Source organism: Colobus angolensis, unplaced genomic scaffold (genome assembly GCF_000951035.1).
Source record: "Colobus angolensis palliatus isolate OR3802 unplaced genomic scaffold, Cang.pa_1.0 Scaffold131, whole genome shotgun sequence".
NCBI lineage: Eukaryota > Metazoa > Chordata > Mammalia > Primates > Cercopithecidae > Colobus > Colobus angolensis.
The window spans coordinates 4,849,545-4,860,669 of record NW_012114364.1 but is presented as its reverse complement, the minus strand read 5'-3'; the positions used below and the strand labels follow the sequence as shown (position 1 = coordinate 4,860,669).

The 11,125-nt window shown below is 32.5% G+C and overlaps 1 protein-coding gene across 10 annotated transcripts in view; it reads left to right on the top strand.

Annotated features, from left to right (window-relative positions):
• The window catches only part of PPFIA2 (protein tyrosine phosphatase, receptor type, f polypeptide (PTPRF), interacting protein (liprin), alpha 2), a 514,858-nt gene that overhangs the window by 424,539 nt on the left and 79,194 nt on the right, over window positions 1-11,125 (top strand). For all 10 annotated transcript variants that reach the window (XM_011934119.1, XM_011934124.1, XM_011934121.1 and 7 more), the window contains 3 exons: window positions 2,176-2,205; window positions 5,571-5,701; window positions 7,409-7,563. In XM_011934119.1, coding sequence (XP_011789509.1) covers window positions 2,176-2,205; window positions 5,571-5,701; window positions 7,409-7,563 — 316 coding nt within the window. The remainder of the gene's footprint in view (window positions 1-2,175; window positions 2,206-5,570; window positions 5,702-7,408; window positions 7,564-11,125) is intronic.

The window sequence follows — 11,125 nt, the reverse complement described above, 5'->3', positions numbered from 1 at the left end:
ATAAAACCTCTGGAAAATACAATTGTGATGACTACTGAATACCATGATACATTTAATTCTCATGGAAAAACTGGAGGTAGTAGGGCATTATCTCAACAGAGAGTGGAGGTTTTGGGAGTATAAATGGAGTGCCCATATTCAAAACAGCTAATAAATGGAGCTGGATTTTTCCTCAAATTTCCCTAATTTAAAAGCATGTAGTATCGTGTCTTTTGTTTCTGTCATTACTTGGAAATATAGTATGTTGAAATGACACCAATGATGAAGATTAAAAGATTATGAACTGTTTATGGAGGTAAAGTTATGATTTTGTAATGAATGTGCATTGGCATACTTACAATTATGAGACTTCCAAGCCATAAAACTTATGTAAAAGAAAAATTGAAAATATTTTTAAAAAGGAAAATACTTACCTCTTTAAGCTGCTGAGTCCACTATTTGCTGCTCATTTCCAAAACTTTCTACTAAAAATGGTTTTTAAATAGAATAGACAGTGGCCAACCAGAACAATGCCCAGCTAATCAGAACTGATTCCACTTGGATACAGCACAAACTTTTAGCCAATGTACTAGGATATAGTAACCAAACATGCTGAACTACATTGTGATCTGCTTATTTTAGAAATTTAGGAACCATTCATCTCATTTTATTAGTTAAAAGTGACATTGTCTCTTGCTTAGTTTCTGCATATATAAGATATACTATATAGTATTAATGAGCAACTTAGTCCCAATGCTACAGTAAGAATCCTGGACCACAGAACAATAGCATTCAAGGCAGGAATACTTAGATTATTTTTGTACTGCTTTTATTTCTGATGTTTTTACAACGTCAGAAATGGTAGCATCATAACTCTTGATAGTGCTGTTATTTTCATGGCAATAAAATAACATATTATATATTATATATAATAATATATTTATAATCTTAGATGTGATTGTGATTGTGTGTGTGTGAGAGAGAGAGAGAATGATGCCAGTGCTTTCATGAATTTTCTTAAACAGTTAGTCATAAATAAATAAATAAATCTGTAGAACATGAATTTTATTACACTGTAATTAGAGTAGTGAAAAAATATGTAGGGCATTTTTAGAAGAGTAAAGAAATATTTAAAGTATTTAATATCTAAGTCAGAGAAGCAAGAAATGAAATCCAGGAAGTCCTTAACACCTAATATAATTATGTTACCAATTGTATTATTTTTATAGTAAAACATGGGTAAATTTTTTTAACCTGAAGAAAATATTGTAGGAAAAAAATTTGTTGGATATAATTCATGGTTAATATTCAGAAGAAGATTAGAATTTTTAGAGAAAAAATTAGAGATTGAAAAGATATTGCATTATTTGTATTATTTAATAATTTACAAACACTGTGATATTTTTCTCTTGATAATAAAGCATACTCATATTTACTTTTACCTCACAACAAATCCGTAAGCAAAAAATAACAAGTTAGTGGAGTGGGGTAAAATCAACACATTTCCCAACAACAAAAACGTAAAACATAATGGAATAGTTTCACAGAAATTGTTTTGCTTACATAAGAAATATGAACAAAGGCATTAAGTGAATAAGATTCACTTGAAATCATAAAACACAACTATTTTTAAAAGTTCTCAAAAACAGCATTGACAAGAAAGCAGCAGTTGGCAATGGGATGGAGAAGGATTTTAGGATGCAAGAAATTCTGAGATCCCTCAGGAACAGCATATCTGCCCAAAGGAGGCCCAAAGCTCTGCATAGATGGGACAAAAACATGAGTTTATAAACTCCTTGTATATGCATTGGATCTTCATTCCCAATAATATTTTCTTGGAAAGATGCAGTCTCATTTATTTCTAGCTAGCTCAGTCTTCTAGCTAGACACAGTCACTCTAACTCATTCCACAGTTTTTCTTTCCCAGGGTCCATGCCCTGTATCCAATGCCTGTACACATGGCCCCATTATGGAAACAAGCCTCTGACTTCTGTTACCTGAGAAGTTCCTTCTCTAAATTTAACTACTAGAAGGAGTGCTTCTATAGTAATTAAAAGACATTTATTTGGAAAATAACAGAATGAAGAAAAAAATGATAGTCAAGTTGTAGATACTATTTAAAGTTGTAACATGGTCAAATGAATGTTAATTCTTAATTAATTCTGTTTTATGTTTTTTTATTACTGCCAATCACAGCCAAGTGATCTAAGGAAACATCGGAGAAAGGTACTGTAAATAACTTTTACATAATTATGGATTGAATATTGTTTTATTCTATGAAGGCTTTAAAATAATATTCCCTGTAGTCGAATGTTAATAAAACATTAAAAAATTGAGAGTATTTAAATTGTATTGAATTGTTTAAATTTGATTATAATAGAAAATACTTCAAAGATAAAATTGTTTATGCTTTCTGGAGAAATAATTAGATTATAAGAAACATAATATCCTGTTTTCCATTGAATATTTAAACCAAGGATGGTATAATTTGATATTTTAATATAAATATTTATATTTATTAATATATACTACAAATATTTTGACATTTAGCATATATAGTTAATGCTCATTGTTTTCAAATATTTTATTAGTATTATTTTGATAGGATGAGGACAACAGATCAGGAGACAGCTGTCAAAAAAAGATAGTTTGTTACTCACAGTTCCCAAGAGGAGAGAGTACTCTGTGCCTCAGGACACCACCAGGGTCAGTCAGGAGGCAGAAGGAGTAGGGCAGAAGGCTTTCTGAGGTCTCTTAGGGAAAGGCAAGACAAGGCAGGGTAAGCAGGTTTAGGATGGGTAGCTTGATTAATTCCGTCTGGCCTCAAGGTGTAGGGACTCTCTCTAGTTGTCTCAGTCTGGCCCGCAGGTAATTAGGGCAAAGGAATATTGCGTCTTGGAGGGTAAGAGCCAGATGGAGAAGATGATTTAAAGTATGGGCTGTGAGTTGTTTGGTTTGCATATGAAAGGTGTACTTATAGGCGAGTGATGTGCTATTTCCAGGAATTAACTATCCCTAGGGATAGAGGAGCATCCTCTCCAGATGCCAGAGCATCAAGAATATGCAAAATTAAAAAAATATATATGGTCAAAACCCTGCTTTTCTGTTTGGAATGAAATCAAGAGAATAAATATGGGATATGGGAAACAAAACGAACTGACGTTCTGATTCACAAAATGACGTCTTATTAGACAATTGAGTAGAGCTTGCACTCATGGGACATCAGATGAGAAAGATTTCAAAGATTCAAACTACTATGCAGTGCAAAAATCTATTCTTCAGCATCTTCAAGATGTGGTAGTCAGCCTACACCCAAACATTGAAACACTCCTGGAACCAGACAACTTTTATTTCCTTTAAAAAAAAATAATAAGGGAATCTATATTATACTTACATGGCTTGAATAGATGGAATTACCATTTTCTTTTCCTGGGATATTATCTATCTTTCTATAGCCTCTTCTCCTTAACAATACCAGTTCATTCTTATTTACCAAGTTTACCAAGGATAATGTCCTTATTTTCTTTGACCTCCATCACCTTAAAAGGACTATAGAAGTTTAATGGGTGTTAGAAATAGGAAGTTAGGACGGAAGGTTCTATACGAAAATGTAGTCTCAAATAATTCAGGAAGTAACAACGTAATTTGTGAGAAAAGTCATGGAAAGGACCACAAACTAAAAAACTTTGTGTATCAGGGGAAGAAGTTAAATACGTGCTGGTATTTACATTTCAAAAGAACACATTAAGAAAAGTGTTATATCACTTCCATTTTATTGATGAGGAAATTTAATATTAGAGCAGAAAAGTAATCAGCCTATTTATTCAACATTTAAGAGAAATCAGAATTCAAATCCCTCTCTGATTCCAAAACTCTAAGTGACATTCAGAGGAAAGTTTTGTATATGATGTTTTTGAAAGCTGTTATTGGGAATAAGTATAGTTTGGCTGGCAGGGAAGACAAAAAGGGTATTTTATAAGGTGTTTCAGAAGCAAAATGCTGACAGCAAAAATGGCCATGCTTAGCAGAAACAATCAGAGAAGAGTCATGGTGGGAATCACAGAACTGTGAAAACACTAACATGTATCAGGAATAGTTCAGAAACACGCTTAAGAGTTTAGCTGGGGTGTGGGTTTGAAAAGGTTTTCCATAGCATCAGAATCAATCTGAAAGCAGTTACTGAAAAAGATTCTCCTGATGGCAATATGCTAGTTGAATAGAACAAAGGAATTCTATAAAAATGCCTACCTACCTAAGCTGTTAAAAGGAACCTAGGATTGGGTGACAAAAGTCCTGACAGTTTCATGAAGTTCCTCGAAGGTACAAGGTCTTTATCATAGATAAACACATTTATGCATAATAGCTTTACATAAAAACAAACAAAATATTTCCGCAGAACTTTACAAATTTTTGTTTAGCCATACTTCGAACTTTTTGCATCAGAACTCTCAAAGCCATAAGTCTTTAGCTGTGTTTTCTACAATCCTGATCTCTCCATATTGTGTTGCACAACGATGCCATGAAAAATATGCAGCATTGTTGTAAAAACGACTTCTCTACAATTAACTTGACATTGGAAACAAATTTTAAGTTACAGCTCTATATCTTGATCTCTGACAAGACAGATAGTATCCTGAGTTGTTCTGAATTCTGTACTAAATTGCTATTTAAGGAAATCCCTCCCATCTCATCTTCTTTTGATTTTCTGTATGTCTTTGCCAGTTTTTCCATCATGAGTAGTAAAATGAAACAATTTGAAAATGTTATCATCTTACCTTTTATTATTCTCACTTTAAAAAGAGTCTTTTTCTTACAAACCACAACTCATATTTTAAACACCCTGTAATAAATTTCATTAGACTGACTGATGTAAAGCACTTTATCTGATAAAGTTATATTTTATCAACTTCTCATTTCAAATATCCCTGCTTAAAAGATGTCTTTATTATGATAACCTGAGTATGTATAATCCTATATTTTAGTGAATTGTTCAAATGTGTGTTTAATACCTTTTTGTAAAGAGTTTATATTCTGATATTATAAAATATCATAGATCAATGTCAATAAACACTGTAGATCAATAGTCAGCATCTAGTTGATTTATGGCAGGGGTGTCTAATCTTTGGCTTCCCTGGGCTACATTCATTAGAAGAAGAATTGTCTTGAGTCACACATAGAATACTCTAACACTAATGATAGCTAATGAGCTTTAAAAAAAAAAGGTCCATGCATAAATCGTTTTAAGACAGTTTACGAATTTGTGTTGGGCTGCATTCAAAGCTGTCTTGGGCTATATGTGTCCAGCAGGCTGTGGGTTGGAAAAGCTTGATCTATGGTGTTTATTAATCAAACATTTTTGTGTAGTGGGTCTATGATTTTTTTTTTTTAATTTAATGTGTCCACTTCAAATATCTGTGAAAATCAAACTCTTTAATGGGAATTTATACATGTAAGACTTATATGCCCCAAGTTTTGTTGTTTTATTTTGTATTAAAATTACTCAGGAGCCTTGCTCTCATGATTCTCCATTTGTATCAATTTCAACTGAAATTTAGAAAGGGTTTATTTGAATGTATTGTTTTTGCCTCTAGATTGCAGTTGTGGAAGAAGATGGCCGAGAGGACAAAGCAACAATTAAATGTGAAACTTCTCCTCCTCCTACCCCTAGAGCCATCAGAATGACTCACACTCTCCCTTCTTCCTACCACAATGATGCTCGAAGGTAAGACGCTGCAGGCACACTGCACATTGAAAGCCCTCCTTCCAAAAATATTCCTCTTCTTTCATTGTTGTCAAATAGACTGCTTAACGATTTACACTAAGCCAGTATTCTCCAAATTCCTTTTCCCGGTATCACTTGTGAAATAACCACATTTCAATTTTGATATCGAATTTGTATTTTTAAAATTAACTGTATCTTTGTGGTCTTATTAGTCAAAATAGATAAGAATAGCTCTTCTAATTTTTAGTGGATATTTTCTATTAAAATGAGATCAGGCTAGAGGAAGGACTTACTAGAAATATTAACAAAAAACTAAGAAGACTAGGACAAGATCATAAATTTGGATTACAGTATAAGCATAAAGTCTGAAAAGTTTATGATTATGCCTTTTAGCAGACAGGTATGTGCACCCTGCAGGTACTGCTGCTGCCAGCAATAATAACTCCTCAGTCAGAAAGTTACTAGAAATGAAAAAAAGTCCTTGACTAAAGTATTAAAGAAAAAGATAAGTCTAGATGGAGAAACATGTCATTTGTCCTCCCAACTCTTTATACTGTCTTATCCATATGCATAGAGCATTGCAAACAGTTCTCTATAATCACTGATGATATGAATATACCTAAGCATGTAGTTTATATCTGAAATGTATCTTGTCCTATTGTCTCATCAGTTGCAGCATCTGTAGACCCATAATTGATATAACCAAATATAAAGACTTAAGGATTAATACTTCAATAAAAAATCTATCTTCTAGATAGTATGTTTTACAATAAATGCTTTTAAAAGTAGGGCTTTCTGTGTTGGCAGTCATTTATTTTTTCTGATTTTTTTTATTGTTAATGTGGAAAAATCAGTTACTTCAGCTTCAAAATATTACTTATTTCACTCTTCAAAAACAGAGTATATTTCAGCATATAAAAAGTTATTGCTTTGAAAGTTAGGGAATGTGAGTTCAAATTAATTGGCATGAATAAGTAAAAGTAAGTAATTTATCATGGTGTTATAAAATTAACAACTGTAGAAACTAATAGCAATGTCTATTGATCCCCTCCTATTAATACAATGTCAAATATATTGACCAGAAATTGAAACTTAACCAACTGCTTGAAGAGCATTTCAGTTTAACATGTATTTGAAATAATATTTGAGAACTCTAATTAAGAAAACATATACATTGATCATGAGAGTACATGGTTTGTTGCTTCTGGATTGCAGTCAGATGATTTTAAATTAACTGAATTTAGAGGAAAATCAAGTAAAACTGTAGATTAGAAGAGCAGCTTCAACCTCACAATTAGTTATATTTCAGTTCCTTGCTGTAGGTCATAATGTTTAAGATCAGAAAAATAAACTCTGAGAGATAAATAGATAATAGATCAAGTGCTCTATAATAGAAGGCCATTTATCATGCATTAATAAATCAGCCTATGTTCACTGATTAGTTTGAGATGATATCAAAAAAGTAAGAAAAAAAGCCATTTGGAGCAAAAGTACATTTCTCTTATGGAAATTTGGAGGTTCAGGGCCTAAGGCTGAAAAAAAAACTGCACTTAATATCTTAAAAGGAAACATGGGAAGATAGAGGAAAAAATGACATTACAAGTCTACTTGTTCCTCTTTTGGTACATTTATAAAGGAAATGACTTTTGTGTACCTTGTGGATGTTGCACGAAAATGAGCAGTATTTTCTTCTTTTGTGTTTTGCAGTAGTTTATCTGTCTCTCTTGAGCCAGAAAGCCTTGGGCTTGGAAGTGCCACCAGCAGCCAAGACTCTCTTCACAAAGCCCCCAAGAAGAAAGGAATCAAGTCTTCAATAGGACGTTTGTTTGGTAAAAAAGAAAAAGCTCGACTTGGGCAGCTCCGTAAGTATGCGTTTGCTAAGACTTTCCACTGCCACTCATTTTAGTCACGTCAGAGTGTTCATCTATCTTTCATTTCATTTCATTGCTCTTCTTTTCATTTCTTCTCTTTTCACCTGACAAAATTTATATTTTGATCAGCTTTGAATGTTCAATTTAGCTGAATAATGCTTAATAAAACTTACAGTGAAAGAGTATTGTGAACTTTTCAGTTATTTTGTTTCTCTGTTTATAACAATAGCTAAAATTTATTTAATGCTAACTCTTGTGACAGGCACAGCTACCTACAAAGTAAATGTTATTGCTATAAACGTTATTTGATTAATGAGTAAATAATGTCTTCATAAATCACATAACTGTGATATTCATCATGGTGCCAATGTTTCAAAATCAGCTTAAAACCATTGAGTATACTGCCACTTAGAGCATGAATGTGTATAAAAGCTTAGCGATGTAGATTTAAAGATTTTTCTGTTGAAAAAATTAATAAGCCTACAAAAAATTAAAAAGAATATTTTAAATGTTAGAATAAAGCTTTATACGTGTTACATAAAATGTAAAGAACATGATTTTTTTTGTTTGCTTAAAACTATCATAGCTTGCCCCTAATAAACTCTATGGTGTATAGTTGAGGGACAGGTGTGGGGAAAATAATAGGGCAATAGATATTGTGTTGTAATTAGTTATTGTCAGTGACTGATAGAATAAAAATATAGATCAGTACATCTGAAATGGTCCTACTTAAATATATATTTAGAAATAAGCAGATATTCATACATGATACATACTTACATAATTGTCTGAAGAATATATGATATTTCTGAAATGATTATATACATACTTTGCTTTTTGGGAGTTGTCTTTCTATATGTTAATTTTTAGAGTTATATTATTGGGAAATAATTAAACTCCTACCTACAGTGGTAAGTGCTGAATGGAATGACCTAAATTTCTTAGTACATCCTTTAGTTTCTCAAATAGAGGAATAATTATTTTCAAGGAATACGCAACTCCAAGACTTAGTTTTCTGCCCTACCACCAAAAGAATTTCTGATTGCGATATTCATGTTTACAGACTTATGACTACAGTATCCAAAAATGCCTTTCCTGGCTTCCACAGTGTGAAACCCACACAAAGCATCAGAAGCTACAGGAAACTAATGTGCGGCCAGTGTGTGATTATATGTTCCCCAACAAAGGAATTAAATCTTTTTGTATTTCTCTTTCTCAGTAGAGGAACTCTTTAGGCTATACATAATATTATTGCATGAGGAAAAAAGAGAGACACAGATTATTTTGTATTTAAAATATACATGCCAGACATTATTTTAAAATTTGTTTTATCTTATTTGACAACTCATGGTTGTCTTACCAAATGATCTGTCATACCCATTATATTACAGTGTCACTATAGTGTGGGTGGTTAATTATTTTTGAGTATTAATTTTGCTAACATCATAATCATATTTATTTATATTTCAACATATATTCATCTTAGTTACCATAATTCACACTTTACTTTTAAAATGTATTTAATTGCCCTTATCACTTAAAATTTTCTGTTGTTATTTCATATTTAACTTTGATGAGAAATTCCTAAATCATTAGAAATTTCACTAACAATATTCTGTCACAATCAAGGTATGCAAGATGTAAGTTTAAGTCTAGAAAAATATAGAACCTTCAAGAAACTTAGCCTTTATTACTCATTTTCAGTGACTGTGTGTTTTAGGTCAGAGCAGATAAGAATTAACTCAATTATGATTACATTCTTATCAACCCCACCAAAGTCAGAAACTAGCAATAGTGAATTCGGGTGACAGTTTATACCTGGGAAGGTTTCTGAGCTCTGAGTAATATTGCTTTATTTCATAGAACAGCAGAGGTAGAGTTTAAACAAAGCCAGAATCAGCAGCATGTTAAGGACTGCAATGTGGATGAGGAAGACAAGAGCAAAATGCTATATCTATGAAGCTAGGTAGAAGCTACATAAATGGTGAATCAAAGCTTCCAGAAAAAAGGAACAAAGTCTTTATTGAAAATAAGACTGAAAAAATAAAAATAAAACAGGTATAAACAGGTTCCAGGAAACCATATTTGCACCAAAGGAAATGATACATGGGCGCCATTGATACTTTAGTTAAGGGCTATGAATTTTAGGTCTGCTTTGGTCCTAGAAGAGGTATCCAAGTTGTGATGGAAAGACCATACAAGTTTTTCAAACCCAGGGACTACAGCCTAGTACTGCTTCTTCATGTATCTGAGGAACCTAGGGAAACATCTCGAACGATTATGATTTTAATGTCTTGATCTGAAAAATTCTAAAACACAGGAGCATTGTCAATGTTCTTTCTTGTACCAGTGAAAACAGAACTATAAAATACAATAGTATGCCAGGGAAAGTATTAAGGCAAAGAGATAGTGATGTCAAAGTACCAAATTTGAAATTCTGAACCATGTGCTAAGATTTATAACTCTTAAAAGGTTTAACTCAAAAGAGCAGAGACACATGACTCAACTTGAAAGCAGCTATACTACATGCCTATAAAAGAAATATGGTGTGGAAAAGGAAAGCTGTGTAAATAAAACTATGAAAATTTTTCCTTGGTTCTATCAGAAATGATGAACAGCAAAGGAGATGTTTGTAGTTATTCACAAAGGAAAATATTTGGAGAGGATATCTTATTTGTTGTATATAATAATTTGAAATGCTAGGATAATAACATAAACTTCAGATAGGAAGGATCGGTCAATGTGATTATATGGATAACCCCTACCCATGAAGAATCAAACTCAATATGTACATTGTCTGTTCTTACTAATGTGTTACTAGCGTAGACAATATCAATATGGAAACCCACAACTCAAAGGAAGCAATGTGTTGAAAAGCAACTGAATAAACCTAACAAAAACCAAGCAAAATTATTTTATTTGAAAAATCTCTTATGACATCCTTTTCAAATGGTTAGTTCACTCAAATTACAAAAGTAGGATAGAAAAAGCTGTGGTACTAATAGGAGATTTCAAGTTTTTATATATCTTGTGAAAAATTTATTCTATTCTTACCAGGGTTTACAGTTCTTGTTCATATTATTATTACCTATAGTGTAGGAGTAAGATTTCCAAACTGAAATGTCTATCAGTGTATGGGCAGAAGATAAAAAGGAGTAGTGTAGACTTAAATGAATCAGTGAGCATTTGTTCTTCCATGTCAAGCATTCAAATTCCATTTGTAAGTACTATTCAGGAGAAATAAAGCATAATATAAGCCAAGTTTACTTGAAGGTCACAGTTGAATTTAGGGAAGCTCACTTAACAGAGGAAGCATTCCTTCTAGCTTACTTGGGGATCTGGTTTTAGAGTCATTCTATCTATTTCTTTGTATTTTTGTTCATAAATTTTTTTTTTTTTTAAACAGAATCTCACTCTGTCACCCAGGATGGAGTGCAGTGGCACAATTTCGGCTCACTGTAACCTCCGCCTCCTGGTTCAAGTGATACTCCTGCCTCAGTCTCCCTAGTAGCTGGGATTACAGGCACCTACCACCATACCCGGTTAATTTTTT